This window comes from Seriola aureovittata, chromosome 3 (genome assembly GCF_021018895.1).
Source record: "Seriola aureovittata isolate HTS-2021-v1 ecotype China chromosome 3, ASM2101889v1, whole genome shotgun sequence".
Taxonomy (NCBI): Eukaryota; Metazoa; Chordata; class Actinopteri; order Carangiformes; family Carangidae; genus Seriola; species Seriola aureovittata.
Window position 1 is genome coordinate 13,765,360 of NC_079366.1, and position 23,351 is coordinate 13,788,710.

The 23,351-nt window shown below is 40.0% G+C and overlaps 1 protein-coding gene across 1 annotated transcript in view; it reads right to left on the minus strand.

Moving 5' to 3' along the window:
* Positions 1 to 5,321: 5,321 nt before the first annotated feature.
* LOC130166711 (alpha-1,6-mannosylglycoprotein 6-beta-N-acetylglucosaminyltransferase B-like) overlaps positions 5,322 to 23,351 on the minus strand; it is a 119,369-nt gene continuing 101,339 nt past the window's right edge. Inside the window, exons 10-18 of the mRNA XM_056372428.1 lie at positions 22,451 to 22,584; positions 19,979 to 20,109; positions 19,035 to 19,040; positions 16,147 to 16,305; positions 15,731 to 15,877; positions 15,148 to 15,264; positions 11,935 to 12,009; positions 9,368 to 9,651; positions 5,322 to 8,331 (exon numbers count right to left, since the gene is read on the minus strand). Of these exons, the coding sequence (XP_056228403.1) occupies positions 8,133 to 8,331; positions 9,368 to 9,651; positions 11,935 to 12,009; positions 15,148 to 15,264; positions 15,731 to 15,877; positions 16,147 to 16,305; positions 19,035 to 19,040; positions 19,979 to 20,109; positions 22,451 to 22,584 (1,252 nt within the window). The 3' untranslated portion in view covers positions 5,322 to 8,132. The remainder of the gene's footprint in view (positions 8,332 to 9,367; positions 9,652 to 11,934; positions 12,010 to 15,147; positions 15,265 to 15,730; positions 15,878 to 16,146; positions 16,306 to 19,034; positions 19,041 to 19,978; positions 20,110 to 22,450; positions 22,585 to 23,351) is intronic.

The window sequence follows — 23,351 nt, forward strand, 5'->3', positions numbered from 1 at the left end:
GGAAGAAATGTGGTTAGAGAGGAGATTAAGAGTGGAGAGTTGTCGTGGGGAGCCTGGGCAAGAGAACAAAAATGGAAGAAATGCATGCTAATAAACAAGTAAGCACACACAGGTTACTCTTAAAGTGTTCTAAAATCTGCATAGCTTATTGTTACACACCACTTTGAGCCACTGTCCTCTACTGAGAGAAAGAAAGAGAGAGGGAGGAGGGTGGGGGATGAGGGATTTTCTCTCACCCGCTCACCTAGGGTATCTGTCGTTGATTTGCTGCTCTTTAAAATATTTGAGCGGCTCTTTTATTTACACACAACTTTATTTATTCAGGCTCACGTCGACGCTCAGCAGGAGTCAGCCAGTCACCTATGCATTATTGACAAGGATACTGATGACTTATTGTGGCTCCAATCTCTTTCTCCTCCTCCTCCTCCTTTTCTTCTTTTCTCCCTCTCCTCCCGTTACAGCTTCAACTTTGAACCTTATCACCATCTCTCCTTCCTTTCCTTTTTTTTTTTCAATCTGTCTCTCACTCTCCTGGTAGGTCTGGAGATATAATACTACAAAGCAAATGTGAATCACAGCTCCATCTTATTGTGCTGGAGATTAAGAGCGATTCATTCACACACTACACATTTAGATCTTCCTGTTGCTTTCAATTGCTGTCAACCCCCTTGCATAAATGCATATATACCTATTTAAAAACCCACACTGCTGCTTCATCGCTATGGATTCCCAAGTTTGAACTCTGCTAATCTTCAGTATTGGCACAGCAGGGGAGCTTTCTTTCTTTCCAGAGGGAGACGCTGAAATAGCAGCACTGAGGTGAACAGGAAACAGGCCCACTCCACCTTGATGTGAAAAGCCCAGCGGGGATCTGACCACATGACAAAAGGCACTGGATGCATCCTCCTCCTCCCCTACTTCAAAAGGATTCTGGCTTCATTAAAGTGCTGCGCCAGGAAGCATGAGAAAGTACTACAAAGAGACGAGTGTTTGTCTTCACAAGTGTAGGCGAGCTCACACATACGTTCACCCAAAAGCCTTCACTTACTTCCACACATCAATACAAAAGCGCATACATAATCATGCATGTGCATACTCAAATGTGCGCATGCATGCACACACACACACACACACACACACACACACACACACACACACACACACACACACACACATACACACACACACAAACACACACACACACACACACACACACACACACACACACACACAAACAAACTGCTGTAGGATCCGAAGCTGAATGAGGCAGAGCAGTATGCTGAGGTAAAAACCAGGGGAAGTGGTAATTAGGGCAACACATACTGTAGCAGCTACAATGCACAAACAAACAAACAAAGTGTGTGTCAGCAAGACTGTTGTGCCAAAGGTCTGGTGGGCAAATTGGACCTGTGAGATCTCTTAGAGTCAAAACACAAACAAAAGGGAGAGGAAGAGGGAGGAAAGGGGTGAAAAATTAGAGTCTGGATTTGGGTTAAAATCTAGTGTCTGTGTGTGTTCGTGTCTTGAAAGTCTTGTTGTAATCAGCGATAGGGTATAAGGGCAGGGAGGGTATGCAGTGAATTTTTAAAGGATTCCCTGCGTTCCTCAGAGAGATCTAATGAGTGCTTGTGCGTATAAACTTAATGTGTGTGGAGGTAATTGGAACACATCATGTATGTATGCAGGCTGCTATGACGACACGTCCACGCGTTTGTCAATCTTAAGCTGAAGAACGGCAGGTTCTGACAAACATGTTTCCTTTGAGTTATATATTTATTATTGTCAATGGCTTGGTAATTATTCAGCTGTGTACATCAATCTGTTCCTGTACTGATTAATTATTGTTTAAACAGCATAAATAATATGCTTAGATGTGGTTCTAATTCAAATTCCATAGCAGCTGACAGACCAAATAGGACTGATAATAAGCTCATTAATTCTGCTTTGTAGATACAGTCACCCACACAGCCTGAAAACAGACACAAACAAAAATAAGACAGAGAAGCATGTGGAGTTGGAAAGACAGAATAGCCACACAAGTATATTTACTCATTTACTCTGTACTTGAGTTAATTTGACGTACTTTACTTCAGTATTTCTTTTTTTTTCACTCTACAAGTTAAAGTTGTACATACAAAATATGACATTATTCTATAGTAGGACCACAACTAATGATTGTTTCATTGTTGATTAATGATCATTTTCTTAAACCAGTTAATAATTTGATCTCTGAATTGTCGATCCAAGTTACATAAATTCCAAGGTGATATCTTCAAATGTCGTAACATATTCAGTTTACAAGTAAAATACAAGAGAAATGCAGCAGGTCCTCACACTGGAGAAGCAATGTTTGGCATTTCTGCTTAAAAATATTTTGCAATTAATTGAGCTCTATTAGCTCTTTTATGAATATATTGTGCTGCTTTACATAAAACTATACAACTGTTAAAACATTTAGTTCCACCTCTACCAGCTACAACACTAATATGCTGATTAGTGCCTCAATTATCATAATTAAATGATACATTAAGATATAATGACCCTGGCAAGGCTCCACAACAGATACATGACTTTTGATACTTTCAGTACATTCAGCTGATAATACTCATGTCATTTGATTGGAGGACTTCTACTTGTAACGGAGTATTTTTATTACATCGTTGCATTGCTACATTTACACATAAATATACTGTATGTATGTTGTACGTAGGGCTGGCAACTAAACATTATCGTCATTGATTCTGCCACCTGTTTTCTTGATTAATCATGTAATCGCTGTGTTTATAAAATGTCAGGAAATAGTGACTAACGCCCTTCACATTCAGACAAAGAAAAGCAGCAGCACAACGGAGAAGCTGGAACCATCAATAGTTTGGCATGTCTGGGTAAAAAATTACTCAAAAGATTAGTCGATGATAAATCAAATAAAAACACGAATCCGCTAATTGTTGCAGCTACACGATGAGTGTGCAGACCTAAAATCTTATTCTACAAATCTACAGGTGTCAAATTCCCTCAACTGAGACTCACTCACTGCTGTCGTCTGCCAGCACCTCTTCAACAAAATTAATTCAAAATATATATATTTTTTTAAGATCAGGTTCATGCCGGCTGAATCATTTCTTTCAGTTTTGCTTGTCATGAGCTTCACAAAGAACACACTGTTTACAACCATGCATGTGAAGCATATTCACCACTGTGGAGCCCGAAACAAACATTGAGATTGGAAATTAGAATGTGCATGTACGCTTCTCTCTGTCGGAGAACAAAAAGCTGCATCAGAACAAATGTTTAGTTTGAGTCTTAGTCAAACATGAACCTTTTTTAAACAGAAGGCAGACGAGCAGTTTTCAGTGAAGGAGGTTTGATTAGGAATCACTCTCAGCAATCAGCCATTCTCTGTGTAAATGTTTCCCCACTGTGGATTCACTGGTATATCAGCCAAAAAAACATTTCCACCAGTCTTCACACTGAGCTGTGAATATTACCATGATAAAACTGATAACTGATCCTGGATGCTGTTCAATATTCTTTAGGCTCTGAAGTCTTCTCCTCGGTGAAGGTGCAAAGAAATGTCTTTTTGACATCTTTATCAAAGGCAGAGAACAAATGCAGACCAATAATGTGGCTGGCACTGGCATCTAAATTCAGTTATAACATATTTTTGCACTATTTGTTTCTTTTGCTTTACTTGCTAAAGTGGTTTGGTTTATGTTATTCTGTCTGGATGGGGGCTTCACTCAAACGAATAGTGGAAACTAAAAAACATTCAGCTTGGATTGTAGCCTGAAGGTATTTTAACAACTACTTAGGCTCATGCTGTGTGGTGTATCTTCACTCACGGGCGGGCAGGCAGGCGCGCGCGCACACGCACGCACGCACGCACGCACGCACGCACGCACGCACGCACACACACACACACACACACAGTCTGTGTCCTTCAGAGGCATGTCAAGAGATTTTTTTGACGGGGGGTCCAACAAAAAGGAAATGCAGCTGTTTCCCAATTTCTCATCTGGTTACTAGGCAGCCATGTGTATTAAGTTTGAAAGTCACCCTGAGAGTGGAAAAAGACTTGCAGAGAGAGAGACACAAAGCTCTGAGTTTATAGGGTAAAAATGTATATCTTATCTCATAAAAGTATGCTTAGCCTCAGTACAGTATATGGCCCCTTGCACAGAAACTACTGCAAATACCAAACCACAACTATGAACCTCGTCTCCTAAGAGTTACATTCATATTCAGCTCATTTGCATTAGTAATATATATCTGTTGCTTAGCAGGAAATAGTGTAAAGTTCATACAGTGCAGTTAAAAGTAAAGTCTTGGAGGTCAGAGAAGAGCATGGGCATAACAAGTGTTTAATTTCTTCAACGGATGCCTCTGTTCCCCTGTGTAGTACTGAGAGCCAGTGTTATTTGTATCAGTATTCTTTATGTTTGACCATGACCACAATCGTTTCCTAACCTAAAAGGAATACTTTGAGATTGTGGGAAATGTGCTTGTTTGTTATTCTTACTGAGAGTTCAATGAGAGAATTGATGTCACATTTATATTTGTTTATTAAGGAAGCAAAGACTTCTTGGAGTCTCCTCACTGGTTGCTTGCCATCTTCACTCCAAGAAGTGACGGCACCCAGCCAAGAAATGTTACTACAAAGCCAAGCTTATTGTCGCCCGGCTCCGGCTTCTCATCGAACCTACTGATATGAGACTAGTAAATATTTTCCAATATATCTCCCAAAAATTTTGACCTATTGCTTTCATCTAAAAATCTTAACTAACTTTTTAGTTAAGTTTAAGTTAAGCCAGTTAAGCTAACTTTTTTGCCACAGGGTGACACGAGAAGAAGAAACAAACCAATTCATATGAACGAATGAATCGTCATGGTCACACATTATGCTCATAGATGTGATACCTGAACCTTTCCACTGGCTGCAGCCTGCTCTGATGTGCCGTGTCCATGAAGGGAAAGAACTGCTTTTCTGTATGGGGCAATGACTGCTCTCCTATGATCATTGTAAACATTTTACTCAAGTAGATGGATGAATTATGGAGATCATTGCAGTTTGAATTGCTACTGCTGTTAAATTGAAATCACAGTGAGCTGGTGAATGGGGTGACACTTTTTCCCCACGGTGGTGCAGGTCAATGAGGATTTGATGAATCTACTTTGGCATTCACACCTGTGATTTATTATTCATTGAATTTTGCTTTAATCACTGGGATACAGACTGAGAGCATCTCTGTTTCTCTAACACACACACACACACACACACACACACACACACACACACACACACAAACACACACACACAGAGGTCATCATTTATTGTTTAATAATTTCTTAGTTAATCAAGAAGCTTTGTATTGATTATGGGGACAACCTTCAATATTGTTGTGGTTAATCTGGCCTGGCTTGATTAAAAAAAACAAAATAAATAGCGCCTCGCGGTTTACAAGAATTGGGCGTACAGACGGTCAACCCAAAAAGATAATGCCTCCGGCTCTGGCTGCCGTCACCATGAAGGAATAACAAAACATGAGATGCTGTTTTTACTGGAATAAATTTGTCAAAAACAAACTTTTACACCAGATACCAAACTGACACTACTTTTCAAGTTAAACTGACTCCTCTTGCTGGTAATTTGATGTTACATAATTCAAGCATTTTGCACAGGCCTCATGCACTGAAATGTGATGAAACATGACAATGCGGATAAATAACAAAAATAACCATAAAACACCTGTTTTTATGAGTAAAATCTCACTGTCACAGGGAAGAATACGACGTAGCTGGAGGCATTTGGAACATGTCATGAAAAAGAGGACAGAGATGTCAGAGATTTGGGACACCTGGACATGGAGCTGCATCTCGGGACTGACCTAGACAAACTAGGACGCCTCAATGTCTCAGAGAAACTTTAGTTTGGAGGCCAATGTCGAAATGTGGTGTGAAAGGACCACAGTGGTGGTGGTGGTTGTTGTTGTCGTCGTCATCTTTCGGCTGCTTCTGTTGGCTGTCATCACAGCAGAACACAATCTGCGTAGTTGATTTGGCTGATTTAGGTTTTCATGTCAAATGCCCTTTCTGACGCAACCCTAGGAGTCGGTGATCGTACCACCCACCAGGGGATCAGCATCAGTGGTCAACCTTCTCTACCACCTGAGTCACATCATTTTCATGAAATCAAACCCCATTTTTGATGCTTCTGCAATAGCCACTCGTTGTTTTTACATTTAGTAATTATCTCTCTGCTGGCGGAGTCCGCCATTGCCATGGTGAGTTCAAATGGTCTACCTACACACCAGGGATTCATAGGAAAAGATTAATGCGTGTAACTCAGTGTTGCATGCATCAGCGTGCACCCAGCATCAGCATATCAGCTGATATCAGCAACATTTTCTACTGCTGCCACTTCGCATTAAAATAATTAAATGGGCAAAAGGCAAAGTGCCTTTTATTGTGAAGCAGTAACAGGAAAAGCAATGTATTTGTCATGGAGGATAGCACCTGCTGTGCTCATGAAGGAAACTAGAACTACACCCTTTCAGTTGTATCAACACTTTTTGTGTTCTCGAAAAATGGCGTTCACAGGGGCAAAACCATGTTTTGTAAAGTCACCGTGACCCTGACCTTTGACAACCAAAATCGAATCAGTTTGTCCTTGAGTCAAAGTGAATGTTTGTGCCAAATCTGAAAGGATTCCCTTGAGGAGTTTCCAAAATATTGCTTTCACAAGGCCAAAATCATGCCTTGTGAGGTCAGTGTGACCTTGACCTTTGACCACCAAAGTCTAATTAGTTCATCCTTGAGTGATTTGAAGAAATTCCATCAAGCTGTTACTGAGATATTGTGTCCACGAGAATGTGGCCGATGTACTGTAAGTAAGGACGTATGGACAGACAAGCCGAAAACAATATTATACAATATTATTTTCAATATCTAATAACTTTAAAAAGTAAAAGCACATTGTTGTTATGAGCAAAAGTAGATATGTGTAACAACTGATTAAAACTTTCTCCTTGACTTATAATTGACATCTTTCAGCCTGTGCTGGCCGTCGTCTCCCTGTGAAGGGGATCAAACGTCCCTCCCTACAGTCGGATGGATTGATGGAAATCTGGATGAATGCGGATGCAGGGAAGTGCAAGAGAAGAAATCTTCCAACTTAAAAAGATAGCCAAGAACTGAGTGAAGACCAGATGCAATATAAAACCCACCTCGACACTTTGATCTGTTCTGATTTTTTTATTTTATCATTTTTTTCCCCAACAAAAGCCCAGAGGACTCTTTAAAAATCCAGCTGAGAGCTCTGAAGGCTTATTTATTGAAAAATAATCTTGTACCCTTTATCTTTGTCCTCTGTCCTCCTTTCTTTTTGCGACCAGAGATGATTGCATTTACCGATGTTGCCTCAGACTTGGGGTTCAGTCTGATAAATGACTCTGTCCGTCATTGGAGGAGGGAGGAAAAACCGAGGGAGATAACCCGGCTGTCCATCATCCTTTGTCCAAGTGCAGAGTGGAGATTGGATATTGACCCGAGGTTGCCTTCGCCAAGCCACAATATTTGAGGACTCTGTCATAGAATGACACTATAGTCCCAATACAGAGTTTCTTTGCAGTCACAAGTGTACATTTTTCAACTTCCAAGCCATTATTTTTTGCAAGATGCAGTTCCAAAAATGAAATGTATCACATCTTGTAGAAACTGTTATCCTGTTGTCGGAGGGTTAATGTGAACGTTGGTTGGCTTGGTGAGTTGTAACCCAGCCTTTACCCTTAAGTAGAGTATACTTCCTTGTTGTAACGACACCTGGTGTCATTGCTACCCTGTTCTAGCAAGTCTTGCTGCTATATGCCTCCAGCCTGTTACAGTATAACGGCTGCTTTTACAACTACAGTCAACCACAATCAGCTTGGCAGCTATCCAAGCCTACTTCAAGCTCTTCAAATCACTGCATGCCTGTTCCTCATCATCCCACGTTTACTGATTTTAGGGGGAAGCTGCCTCTCTGCACCATTAGGTAATTTGTCACACCTGCTCTGGCTGTGGCTGCCTTCCAGTGTCCCTTTACCCCACCTATCTGTGTCTAATTCTTTTCTGTCTGTCCTTTACATTCCCTGCCATTATAAACAGTTTCTGCACAGCGCCACCTGGCCGCGGCGGAAGTCTCTGCAGGGGCAAAGACGTCTGTATTTGGGGGAGTGACCTGCACAGCTGAAGAGGAGGGGTTCCCGCTGGAGGCCGCACTCCTGTCGCACCACTGAGAACGCTGGGAGGATGTGGTTGATCTCTGAGTCTACCACCTCGCACTGCACCTCCAACCTGAAGGATGAAACAGAGTGGCAGAAGTCTGAATACACACTGGGTTCAATCGATTTGAAAATGTTCTTGTTGACTTCTTCAAAGCATAACTTTGAAACTTACTTACTTAATACAAGTAATAAAAAGTTATTTTTATTTGAAACAAGTAAGAGGAAAGTGGAACTGGCATAACCTCAAAATAAATGGAAAGTAGAGAAAAGAGAGAGATTTCATCACTTTCATCATGCGACAGATGCCAATTTAAAACGAGAGGGAAGGAATTTAGTGGAGATGCCACAAGGAAGTTAGAAAAGACTTGCAGGTATGAGATGTCATTGTGAGAAAGATAAGTTGTGTCAGAGAACAGACTTGAGCTACAAGGAGGAGTAACGGAACAGGAACAAAGGAGAGAGGTGTTGTAAACTAAGACACACAGAAAAAAAGTGAAGATACTTGGAGGATGAAAGGAGAACAAAGAGTAAGAGTTGGAACTGAAAGTAGTCAGGACGGGAGTGTTTGGAGGAGAGACTCAAACACCAGCCCGCTTTCAGTCTAAGAGCTTCAGAAAAAAAAGGCAACGTCTGAAACTGAAGTTTCTGCTTCACCTGCCTGGAGCTGATACAGTAAACTAAGTAAATACCTGGTGAGACTCTGCCTCACTCGTTCTCATGTAAAGTTTGAATGTAGAATCTAAGATAAGCACATTTGTTTTTATTTTCACTTCAAAAGGAACAACATTTACTTTCAATTAATATCTGAGAAGATATCCTTCCAGGCTTTTGGACCCATAGCCTTTGTTTCAATTCATCTGGCTCATTATGTTTGTACTGAAAAATATACCACAACATTGCCTGTTCATTTACAATTTTTCTTAATATTGAACACAGACAAAGCTTACAATGTGTGATGAGACGTCACAGTATTGTTATCATGATTTTTGTGGGCATGACATGACGGAATCCCAAACACTGTAACGAAAAGTATTGTTGTTTTGTTGGATCTAAACTTCCTGTTAAAGTTTGATTGGCAGACAGTAAATTACTTTAGGCTGACTTACCCGCGCAGGGCTTCCTTGTTGTTGATGAAGCGGAAGTGAGCTGGCTCACAGATGAAGCCTGCTGACTGACATGCCTCCACACAGGACTGGCCCTCTTGAGATACGAGCAGCCTGAGGGAGCTGAGAGGAGGCCAGGCAGGGGGAGCCGTCACATTGGAGGCCCAGCCAAGAGCTGTGGAATTGGGCAGAGGCACAAACAGAGGTCCAGTAATCCTGGTGCCCCCAGCAGACCCCTGTTTGGAGAGGTTGGCTGGAATGAAGGCAGGATCTGGGGCACAGAAGTCCTGTAGGTGAAAGATACAGTAGAAATAATAGGTGCAATCATATTATTGTTGTACCACTGTTGGAAGAATACCTCAGTATGTGTCTTTTACTGTGTTTATTGGCAGAATTGTGATGCAGCTTGGTGGAGAGTATATTAACAGTAGGTTCTTTCATACAGCAAGTGTTTTCTACAGTGTCTGCTGCCTGGGAAGGATAAATGGTGGCTTAGAGGGCACTACTCCACTGCCATAGCTACTGGTTATAGCCAACACTACTAACAGCATGTATCGCATGCTAGAGGTTGCTGCTACTACTGTACTGTAACACTGTGTCTATACAGGAGGCGTAGCGTGAGCAGTACGTTAGCGGAACAATTTTTGTTGTTTGTTGATAATATTAGCTTGCTTCACATGCTTTGAATGTTTGAATGATGTTTTCAAAATACACAAGAACAGTGTAATGATTTTTGCATTATTAGTTAAAATAGATTGTGTTTGTTCATTATTTTCACTTAGAAGATCTGACAATATTTTAGGACAAATTCGAAATAATTCGAAAGGGTTCACATACTTTTTCTTGCCACTGTACACAGTTAAAGTGGCAAAAGACAACTTTTCCCCCCATAACATTTCCAAGTGGTAAAGAAAATCCATAAAGTTTTTACCAGCCCTATCAGTCACATTATTGGCTCTCTTTCTGGTCCAGGGTTGAATTTCTGTCACAGTCTGACCATGGCTCTCACCACTGAGTGAATGCCCATCTGAGGTTCACTCTTGTTTTACCCCAGTTTTTCTCACTCTCCCCCTTCACCCTCTCTGACAACGAGGCTCTTTTTCTTTTGCTGGGTAGAGTTTCCACAGTCACTCCGGTTGTTCCACTGTCGGCCATTTCTGCTAACTGGAGAAAGCAACTGATAGCTACCGGGGAAAACAAAAGCAATATGCTCTTTCTGTTTTGGTTGCACAAGCACGTCCTGTGTGCTGTAAATCGAGCCTTCGTTTTTTGAAATTTTGTGCCTGGTGGCAGACAGAATCGTATAACCAATCCAAACGAAGATCATGTCATTATTCTATAGCCATTATATTGTGCAATGAACATTTACTTCATAATGAAGTAGAAGTTAAAGAAAAAAACTTGTCTATGCCACTTTAATATAGCAAGTTGAGCTACATATGATATATGATATTTATAAACAGTGTTTGTAGACCCAGACTGGATGACCTGGATGACTGATGTGGGGGTGTGTAACAGCAATACTATGCCCTGCATTGTTTTTCTTGGTTTGATGTCAGTGGTTTCCATGGTCACATGGTGAGACATGGCAGTAAACTGAAAACAGTTCAACACTCATTAACTAATATGTCAGTGGCAAACAGCTGTGCAAGTTGACAAGAGCTCAGCTGCTGTCTCACTCTGTGCCTCTGCTGCCTACATGTCCAATATGCCTTACAAAGGACTGAATTAAAAGAATTAATATAAAAGTATGTTAATCATGCTTAAAAATCCAAGTGTGAGACAAAAAGAAGGTGCTAATTTAGCCAGCTGCTATAGCAGGCTGGTGTATCATGCACATATGCACCATGCATGCATATATGCTAAAAAATAATGAAATATAATGTGACAGATATACAATAGAAGTAAAACAAAAACACTAGAGAAAGCACAAAGATTCACCAACTGTTAGCCCAGGTTTCTATGTTAAATCTTGGTAAACAGAAATGTAGTTAAATCTTCTCCTGTCTCTCTTTTGACAGTATAAATGCTGTAGTAGCAGTTTCTGAGTCCAAACCAGCTGCCAGTCAGGAGCTGACAAAAGTTGACCAGAGACCCTCTGCAGTTTGTCTGACATCTCATGTGGGATTATTAAAAAAAGAAAGTCTCTTTCCTGCCACTCCTATATCATTATCATCCTCACACTTCTGCCTCTTTCTCCTTAATCATCCCTCCTCATTAGTGTCAGAAGACCTTCTGCTTTAGAGCTGCCGGGCAGATATGTGGTTCGTAATGAGAGTTAGCATGTAGATTAATCACAAGTCTACATACATGGAGTACAGAAACAGAGACACACACACACACACACACACGCACACAGAAAGACACACAGACACACAGACAGACACACACATAAGCTGAGATGTTCAGTGCACACAATGATGAAATATTGAGCAGAGTAGGGAGTCTGAGAGCTGGTGAAAAGATTATATGTGTGAGAGAGGAGTAGTGTCTACAAGAGACAATCTATGCTTGTGGGTGTTGTGCTCACAGCTCTGTGTACGTTTGTGTTGACATGGACTGAACCTCACCTGATGCTGTATGTAGGCATGTACTCTCTCCAGCATCCCCTCACAGGTGTACTCATAAGGCAGATATGGCTTAACCTGAAAAAACACACAGACAAAAACACACATTGCTAAATTTTCATATTTTGCATGTATTATAGTTTCCTTTTTCCCCCTGTCTTTCATTGTTCACACTAATTGCAATAAATTGTCCCCTCTTCTTGTTAATTTCAGCAGATGAATGTTTCTATTGTCAGATTTCTGCAAGGCCTAATCACAGTATGTCACAACTTGGAAACTCATTAGGCTTTATTTGCATACCAATAGATCACACCCTGCAATGATGTGCAGGTTTTATAACTAAAGCACACTTGATTGGCCTAATTAGAGATGAGCTGGACGACATACTATATATATATATATATATATATATACACACACACACACACACACACACACACACACACACACACACATATGTAGGGGGAGAGAGAGCGAGAAAGAGAGTTTCTTGCTAATACCAACAAATGTGTGAACAAACTGTCGTACACAAAACTGGATGAATGTAAAATGTCATTGACATCAATGCTAGTATTAAGATATATTGAATTAGCTGATTTAATAAACTGCTTTCTTTATACCATATTTTTTAAATCAGCACAGAAATATGAATTAAAGTTTCATGACTGACTTAAAAGAAGTTGTTACAGAAGTGTAACATACCAAAACTTTTAACAACGAACACCACTCTTCAGAGAGATCGAGGTGGCTTGTCTTTACGCCCTTATGCAAAACACCTGCTTTTGTAAATGTTACAAAACTCACTAAATTGCATTTCCAATCTGAAATCAAAGTTGTCTAATGTTCAGCCACGTGTGAAATCAGACTTGGCCCATTTCAAGAAAACCACTGAGAAGCGAGTTTGCAGGGATGATGCAATTTAAAAAGTTCCACACACTGCAGATCTGATCAAAGCCTTATGTTAATCTACTTTGTAAGCTGGAGCAGAAAGTAAACATGTGAATAGGAGTGACACAGGAACAGGTAACAGTTTTCTTTCTATTACTTCTCTCGTTTAGCTTTACTTAACCAGACATGGTGAGTTAGAGCACATTCTCATTTACAAGACCAGCCCTGCGGAGAGAGATTTTGTATTGGTTTTAAATAAGGATAGTTCACAAGTGCAGTCCACATTAATGTACCACAAACCAAAAATATTCCACTTTTATCAAAATATGTGGTTTGGAAAATAGCCTTCACCTTCTTTTAAGGCAAATGCTGATTTTAACCAACTGCATCATGAAATATTGAACCATAATTTGTGCAAAGATGGCCAAGGGCTTTCACTGCAAGCAAATAGGTCAGAAGCGAGGGAGAGAGAATGAAGGACACAAACTGAAAAATGCAGCGATAGAGAAGGAGGAATAGAGGATGGTAAGGGAATAACAAAACCAAGGATGAATAAGAAAGAAAGAAAGAAAGAAAGAAAGAAAGAAAGAAAGGACAGAGAAAGAGAGACAGAAAAGAGACAGAACTAGATGGAGAAAGGATTTATTGGAACATGAGGACTTGTCAGCCAAAGATTGCTTTGTCCTGCATGAGTGAACATAAGCCTCCACACAGTGTATGTGCGTATGTTTGTCTTGTGTGTGTCTTGTAGTTAATGGCTGTAATATGCAGGTAAGGCTCTTTGAGCTGGTACGCCTGATCTGTGCAATTTCAATGTCCCTGACGCTATGATCCAGTTGTGGCTATGTGTCTGTGTTTGGGTTTGGGTTTGAATAAGTACCAGCAGAATAATATTATCTGACTCATGTGTGTGTGTGTATGTGTGTGTGTGTGTTTGTGTGTGTGTGTGTGTGTGTGTGTGTGTGTGCGTGCGTGCGTGCGCCCGCACATGTGCGTGTTTGCTGGGGCATTGTGCCTCCAGTGAAGGGTGAAGGGGTCCATCAGCTCTCGCTCGGTGGTTTGACAGTGTAGACGGAGACAGAGCAGTCAGCCAGTGCGCACATGCACGCACGCACAGCCATCACTGTAGATATCACCTTTTGTCTAATATCCATGCAGACTACCTCTAATCTGCCAAAGGCGCAAACTATTACAGAACATTTAAAGGATCAGGCAGACAAGCTGTCTTCCTGCTGTATATGATCCCTCAGTGCCCTTCATGCATTCAAGATCGGTTCTTTATTGGAGTGTTACTGTGGCTCGAACATGGAATTAGCTAGATAGCTGAAATAGAAATAAATAATGCCAAAGCCATACTGCGAGTCATCTGATGACTTGGGAACAAAACATGAAACATTTCTTTAACTGTGAATATATCACTGTCAGATGTAAAAATAACTTAATAAGAACATCTACTGCACAGCCCACGTGCCTCTTGCACGTGTTCTGTAGTCATGTACAGGCATGTGCACAATAGTTTTCTGCTGCTCAATAACTCTTTGCAAGTGTCACTTTCATGCACTTGATTACACCTACAGTCTTAACTTTTGAAAACATCACTTAGTTTGAGATATAAAAGGTTTATACTGTGGTTATCTTAAAGTGCAAATTGTGTCTTGTTGGCACATTGGTCTTCCATTTTAATGAGAATGAAAGGCTTTCGTAAGCTTTAGTCGATCTGGCCCTCAGACTCCCTCTAAATCTTTCTATTCCTTAGTCTATATGTTCTTCTCTTTTGCTCTCTGTTCTTTTACCATTTTCTCCCCCTCTCGCATGCTTTCCAGAAAGATCGAATGTGCCCAGTTGACTCCTTAATTAACCTCTCTCCCACTCTTGGCAGTTTCTAGCATCCTCATGTTCTCTACCAGCCCACATTTCCTGCGTGGAAAAGTTCAGCACTGCAATATCAGACTGCAACATACATATTGACAAACTTGCTATGCAAGACTCTTCTGTAGCAAAGCTACTGTCCTGTTGTATTAAATTTTAGGAAAGCTTGATCAATGTCCCAGTGACAACAACAGGTCCAGTACTTTAAACTTCATCACAGGTTCTTAATGGGAAAGGTAAGCAAAACACATCAACGCCTAAAACATGGAACAAGGACTTAAATAATCTAACCTCACTCAATATAAGAATAGAGTGATTTATTATCACAGGCAATACAAAAATATTATTTATATATTATTTACTTAAACTGAACCAGTATTTATAGAAAGGTTTTCTATACTTAAGAGCAAGTCTCGTTTTCTGTCCTTTCATGCTACAGTGCACAGTGGGTGACAATACCTTGGTCCTCATGATTTCCCTGATGGCAGAGTCAAACTCCAGGGAGTTGTTGTAGTCCACAGTCATGACGTGAGGTTTGCCAATGTACTGCTCTGCGTACGGGTGCTGGGAGGACACCTACAGAAGACACATGCAGGGCATACAGTCAGAACTCTATAAATAAATGTCTTTGAAATGTTATTGTGGGCACTGAAATAGATAATAAAGTCAATTTGATTTATCAGATGCATAAATATATTTTACAGTAATACCTTGGAAATTTCTCTAATGTGATACTTTTAGCACAGCACTCAGACATCTATTTGTAACATTTGTAAGATGTGCTTGTCAGGGTTATTAAGAACGCACTCGCCCAATAGAATGTATTGCAGGGATTTCACCAAAGTTGTGTGATTAACCATTAATAGGAACATAAGTCGTTTTGTAACAGGAAGACCATGTTCCAGCTTCTTATTAAACACAAACATGTGCTGCCTGAACCTACAGTTTGCCCCAGTTCTTTTAAAGGACCTACTGACGAATAAAGTTACTTGGCAGCAAAAATATTCTTGCTAGTGACTTACAACAACCGTAATGAGCTTACCTCTCTAGAAGTGGGCTTGCCTCTGAAAAACTCGTGATTGAGTGAACTGTGAGGAGGGTGGAACTTGGGTTGGAGAAAAATGCAGCCATTGGCTATTGCTTCAAGAGGGGCGGGGCCTTCGTAGGGGAAACCAAAGCCAATGAAGAGCTAGAAAAAAAAAGATCATAACTGTTATTTTATAAATATAGTTTTATATATTTTTTTAATAGTATTTAGATCAGTTGTTGCAATGTGCCGTGTGTGTATGCCAAATCAGTTATGGAATAAATGTGAGGAGAGGTAGTGTGAGCCTGTGAGAGAGACAGAATAGAAGCTGCAGATGAAGAGTCTGTGTACGCTCTGTCTGACACCAGTAGTGAGTATTCAGCAGATGAAGTGTGTGTGTCTGCAGGTAATATTTTTTTTCAATCTCTTACTTTGGCCTTGCGCAGCAGTTGCTGCAGTTCATGCTGGGGCAGCAGGCCATGGTTCTTCACGAAGGCTGGGACCTCCGGAGGTCTCTGAGTCTCATAGTACACTGTGCCGTGGACCTCCATGTACCTGTGGAGAATCTGCAGGAAACCTTCCTTACCCTGCTGGGAGAGGAGGGGAAAAAGATGGGGTGGTGAGATGGAGGGCAAGGGGTGAAGAGGGGGGTGTGTGAAAAAAGAGTGTGTTGGGAAAGAACAGCAAAGTGAAGAATATGATTAAAGACTTTGAGCCCAAATACAGTGTGCTGTGTTTGTTTTGTCTCTGATCTTGGTGTGAATTGTCTGCGGTCTGAAAGTGTGGCTGTCAGCTTTTGGTGTCAGGAACATCTAAGACCACGTCCGCGGTTCATACATCTTACAGAACACCTTTTACATGTGAAAACAACTTGCATTTTCAAATCACTTTCATGAAGATTTCTGTCCACACAAAAATGCAACAGGAAACAGAAAATCACAACTTGAAAACAACAAAACTGTGCAGTCCAGTCATTATTTAAGAAGCATGAAGGAGGACAGACACAGTGCAGTCACTCAGCCAGAATCTCCAGCTGGTTAACCCTCCACTCTCTCACCTCCTACCCTCCATAATTACTTTTATTGTATTTTAATGTAGCAAATCACACGGTGGTTTAGTTGCTCTTACTGACATTTTTCTGTTTCTGTTTCAAAATGAGCAAATATGTTATTTGATCACAGCTCATACCTATTAAAAAGGTAGATGGTAACTACTGTTAATTCCTGTGCTGCGTGTTTTGGGGAAATCAAATTTCTTTTCATTCTGAAAAATATATATAACATAAATATAAAGAAAAATTTGTCCTGAGAGTATGGATGAACCACTCTGCAATGCTAATACCACTAGCCTGTTTTCTCTCCCCCTCTTGATTTGCAAGACCCATTGACAGAGAGGCTTCTGTGTTCTAGCATTAAAACTGGCCCTGAGATGCAGAATCTGGTTTAAAAGTTTTGGTATCAAAAATAAAAGAACATTTTCCATGTATGAAACAAGAATATTTAGTAAAAGAAAGAAAAAAAAAACACCTTAAAGGGAAAAAAATAGAATTTCATTCAACTCTGCTGTGCAGCATTCACCAAGTAGGTGTATCTCTTTTGCAAAATCATCATGCTGTGGCCTGTGTGGGTGTGCAGTTTGATAAAGCGTTACTTGTGCTTATTCATGTGCATTCATCACTGCTTATTTTTTCAAACAACAGTAGCAATACATTTTGTGTGTGTGTGAGAGAGCCAGAGGGTCACACTTTCAAAGTCAAGGTTGAGCATGATGACTAGGAGTACAAAACAACCAACCAGCAACAGCTAACAACCAAAACTGAATCATGTGAATGGAGCGTAACCTTTGGGCCAGAGTATTGACTGGCCGTCTGGTGTTAAGCAGCTTACTGTATCCCTGTTCTATGGTACGGACCCCCGCCGTTGTAATTGGAGGCTGTAGCAATCGATAGCTTCCTCTGTGAGGATTTTCCCAGCCAATTAGGAGATTAGCTCAAGCGCTAAGTGCAGCAGACAACATGAATTAGCAGTAGGAGAAACAGAGGCGTGGAAGAGTGCAGATTCCATAACCTGCACTTGCAGCTGTGTGTGTGTGGTGTGTGTGTGTGTGTGTGTGTGTGTGTGTGTGTGTGTGTGTGTGTGTGTGTGTCCAAGCTTACTCAACGTCACAACATGAATTAAATTAGAAATGGTAATAAATATGTTCTGCTGTTCTCGTTCTTATGCCTCTCCTCATTTCATGTGGATTTCAGATGTTTAAGGACCTTGCTGTTGCTACACCTGTCAGGCTTTCTGTTCTCAAATGCTACATACTGTACTGTATGTTGATGGCAATGAAATCAGTCGCAGATTTACCACACACATTTCTTAGTTATAATTGGAACAATGCTTCCGTGTTTTCAAACAGGGGCAGAAATAGGGAAGCTTCTTGTTTTGAGCTGGCATCTGATGATAAGAAAAAATGTGAGATCAGACTTATTTTGTTCTCACGTAACCCTGTTCAGATGTTTAGCTTGAACTTGTTGCTATTTTTAAAAGTTTTCACTTTTGACATTTCAAGAGAAAAGGCTTTCTGGATGAGGACAGACAAACGGTGTTTGGTAAATGTAATGATATCTTAGATGATGTTTGCTGTGGTTGCTAGAGTGTTATCTTTCCTAAATCCAATAAACAGGAAGGCAGAGACATTTCCACTAGTTACGGTTGCTAATCTGTGATTGGACAGTTGCTGTCTGGAGGAGGGGTTTAGCGAAAAGTCAATTCTCATCCAAGATGCTTCAGTGCTTCTACTGACAGTTTGGGAGCCTCAATTTACATCTCAATGTGGAAACCTCTCAGTAGATGGATGACAATAGAAGCACAAAATGATGAAATTATTGCTGTGAATAAGGTGGGAGTCACTTGAGAAGCTCGGCATCATCCATTAGTGCCGCTTTGGCCACTTTAAGCCCTGTTGTCAAAAGTTTCAGAGACTGAATCATTGGGTTAGAACATAATACTGACGTCCTTCAAATGACTGGCTGCCTGACCAGTCATTGTGCTCTCTGACAATTAAGAGCATGAAATGATAATCACTATTATACATAAAACTCTTCAAGAGTGTTGACTGCAGTGCTTTTGAACGTGTATGTGAATCAGTGATAAGTAGCTTCTCACAAAATCACTTTTTTGAAACGAGACGTGATAATGAGTTTATATAAATGCGTGCATGTGTGTACTTCTTGACATGTTAACAGCTCAGAGTAACTTGCGTTTTTTTTGCATATGCATGGGCTGTGAGATGGACATAGCAGCAGTATTTGTTGAAAGTAACGGGCCCTTACCTGAAGCTAATGAGCATCCAGCCAGATACAAAGGTGCACCACAAAAGACAGAAAGAGAGAGAAAGAGAAAAATAAAATCAGATAAAAATTTGGATAGACAACAATACAACAATAGTGGAAACAAGATAGAGGGAGAAAACAAAAATCACATATTATATTTTCTGCCTTTTCACCAAGCTTCTGCAGATTAGAGTATTGTGCTTTAATAGTTTTTCATCTCCCTTATGTGCTTGTCTTTTTCACAAGCCACAGCTATAAAGATATCCAGGGAACTGTACAGACAGACGGTGGAAAGTAATGGCGGCAGACAACATCTCTATAATCATTTTAACAATGGAGGCAAAATTGCCCATGTACAATATGCAAAGGAAGAGCAGACAGCTTTTGAGACAAAAATTGCCAGTAAATTAAAGTAGTGCAATTGTGTATTTAGAGCCACATGAAGCTGAACTGTAATGGTACGAAACAGCAGGGTGTGCAAAATGCTGTCATTGGATTTTTCTTTTAACACTGCAGTATAAGGTTTTGTGTGTCTGTGTGTCTGTGTGTGTGGTGAAAATATGCATGTGTCAACTCTGAAAGTGTCTGCTGTATGAAGAATTCAGCTTTTAACCTTTTGGCCTAACTCACCCATTTGAATGTGTGTGTGTGTGTGTGTGTGTGTGTGTGTGTGTGTGTGTGTGTGTGTGTGTGTGTGTGTGTGTGTGTGCATGCATTTTCTGTATGTACTTTGTCGCCCTCCAGGAAATTCACTTATTTTATACATGGAAACATTCAACAGCAGCATTACACAAAAGATTAACAATAGTAGAGACATACTAAGACAGTCTGAGTTTGTTTTGCCATTGTTGTAAGGAGTAAATAGCAAGCTTTTATACAGCTCCAGGATCTGTAGCAGCAACAACTAAATTTTTGTTTTTGTGTGTGTCATTTGATGTCTGTACCTTCCACATGCTGGCCTCTTTCCCGTACACAACAGCCATGTTGTTGACTTTGTTCTGCTGAATGCTCCTCTTCTCTGTCTCATTCAGCTCTTCCGAAACAAAGCCCATGAATGAGTTGTCTGGTGTGTGAGCTGAATGTGTGTATGTGAGTAATAAGTAGAGGCAGGATATTAGCAAAGAGAGAGGGAAAACATTACACAGAGACAGAAGAACAGAAGAGGGGGGGAGGGGGGGGAGAGAAAACGTTTCATAGTGAGTGAGTGGCAGAGAAGAAAGACAGAAAAAGAGCACAGCATCCTTGTTTGCTTCAGTTCAATGGCAAAGTCAGCATGATTATATCCTCCCTAAATATTATAAATAGTAACTGTCATGAAGCCAGCTGCTGTTGGGCTTAGATGGTTTTGGTAGTACAAGGTGTGCAGAAAATATTTTTTAAATACTGGCTGCAAGATTGAACTACAAGTATATTCATAATTTCAAAATAACTTTTTCAAAACAACCTATTTACTGTGTCCTCACAGTTACAGCCTTTTTTTCATATTTTTTTGCAGTGTACATTTTCATATATTGAATATCTGTAATAAATGACGGCACCTGCTGCTCTCTCGTATGGAGCAGCTGATAAAGGCTGAGTTAATCATTATAGTTTGGGACAGTGTGAAGCAGTCAGCCACCTATTGACGTTATAATGATCCTGCTTTTGAGTGCCAGCTATAGGTGAATGAGCGTGGCATTGTTGAGAGCTAAATGTGAGAGCAGAAGGGATTTAAGCAGTCAGTGTTTTAGTCAGGAACAGCGAGGAGATAGACGACAACAGCTAGGGCTTTGAAATCAGCAGATCAGACACATTTTGTAGCATGAAACAGAAAAGCAAATGAGCAAAAGACCAGGTACAGTTTGAAGGGACACTAGTTAGAAGCTGTGGTGTTGCATAGCGGCATTAAACTCATTATCCTAAATTAATGTGAACAAGCAGCCAGACCTGTCAAAGAAAGTGAAAACACTGAATTTCAGTCATTTTATCATATTTAGAAAAACCATCAAAACTGATGACAGATCTTTGTGTGTGTGAATATGACAGTGAAGTAATTTAACTTTCATGTTTTAAAGTTACAAGTTACAATACATATGCTTGAACTAATTGAGTTTTTATGAGTTCAGGATGGGAGGATATGAAACTGTAAGCGCAAGAATTTGATATAGTTTTCTACTTATAGAAAGATTACTCATTGGTGGTTTTGATATGGATCCTTTCAGCTGGTTTCAGAATTACTTATGTGACAAACGTCAATGTGTGAGGATGGGGGTGGCCCAGTCTGTATTCCTGACGGTTACAATGGGCGTCTTTGCATTGACAATACTATTTTGCACTGTATTGATGACTCTGTTCAATCAGCCATCGAAAAACTACAACTCTCCCTTCATGCACTGCAACATTCTCTTATAATCTTAAGATGATACTTACTGCAAAGACAAAACAAAATAAAACAAAAAGAAATCACTGTTTTCTTGAGATCCAAAAACATAGACGACTGTAATCTGCACATCTCTACCGTCAATGGTTTAAATATCGAAAGGCTTACAGAATACAAGTATCTTGGCATCTGGCGCGATGACGAATTTACATTTAAATACCACATCAGGAGCCTTGTTGGCAAACAGCGGCAAAGAATTGGCTTTTTATACAGAAATTAAACCAGCTTTCCTTTGAATTGTAGCGAGAACATTGTTGAATCAACTTTCCCACCTGTTCTGGACTATTGGGATGTAATTTACAGACATATTGCTGCCTTCACTCTGAGGCACTTAGATTTTGTTTGCTACTCAGGCATGAGGGTTATTACTGGTGATAGCTACAATGCTCACCACTGTATCCTCTATAATAAGCTTGGTTGTTCTTCTCTGACTGAGAGACGCAACAGGTATTCGTGTCTGTATGTCTATAAAGCCCTGGTTGGAAAATTACCATCATGCATCACATCTACGTTGCATAGGGACCCTGGACCACTCCAGTGATTGGCCGGTTCTTTAGGTGCCTCGTGCCAGGACTGATTTCAGAAGGACTACTTTTTATATTAGTGCAGCAGACTTATGCAGTCTCTTGCAATGCAACCTTAAACTGAACACTCTTTTACCTCTTTAAGAATGTACTTAATAACCGTCCATCACCTGTCTGTAACTGTTTAAACTGATGATGTTATTTATTTTTATGATTACATTTCTCATGGTAACTATTTTAACTTTTCTGTTTGTTGATTGTGTAATCTGGCATCATTGTTAATTAGGTTCACCCTTGATGAGTTCTCTGAGAATCCTAAATAAATTTATATATAAAAATGTATGCACATCCTTTACAATATACGATTACTGAATTACATGGGAACTCTGTATTGGACGAAAACACATTCAATTATGATTTTTAAAAAAAGAAATTCCCAGATTTTTAACTTATGAAAGTGAGTTTTTTCTTACGGAACATGGTCATATACTGCCTGGCGTTGAGGTTCCAGTAGCCCCAGTTGGTCCGGTATCCATGCAGGGTTGCATACTCCTCATGATTGTAAGCTGGCTCTGTCCCAAACGTGTCAATCACTCGGACATGACATCTGTAAAGACACAGGTCAACCACTTTAAAACTAGATGTTCCTGGTGTCTCCTGTGTTTAACAAGTACCAGGAACAATTTGTGTTCACCTCTTGTTAGCATTTATAAACAGTGTATAAGCATTTAAAGATGGTTTATGACAGAATATAAAACTCTACACAATGAATGTTACACAATGAATGTTGTTAACTAGAACTTGATTGATGACACTGATAGTAACAGTTATCATTTATAAAGGACATGTCTTCATGACATTTGAACACATTTATATACAGTTTTGAACCCTCTTGTGAATGATTTGTACATGAATATAAACAGTTGATAAATGCTTTATAATACTTTAATAATAGTAATCAGAATATAATAGATATCATAATTAGTTATATTATACTTTGTTATAAATATCTTATGACCATGTTTGTTATCATATCTATACACCAGTTATAGATGCTTCAATGTGGATTCATAATTGGAGGATCGTCCCAGATGCTGACTAAATTGCATGCTAAATTCACTTGTTTTGCGAGCACAAGCTAAATGCAAGGTGCAGCACTAACTTGTGCTGCATGTTCATGTTAGTAAATCTGGCTCTTTGTGGTTTAATCTGTCTGTGTATCCAGCTTTGGAAGGAAAGCTTGGGGATTCTTAATGAAAGAAAACCATTAATAGCAGAAAATTGTAACAATATTTAGCACAATACTGCAACTAATAGGATAAATCTGAAGGTTTGTGAAGAAAACAAACGCTTACAATGGAGAGAAGGCCAAAA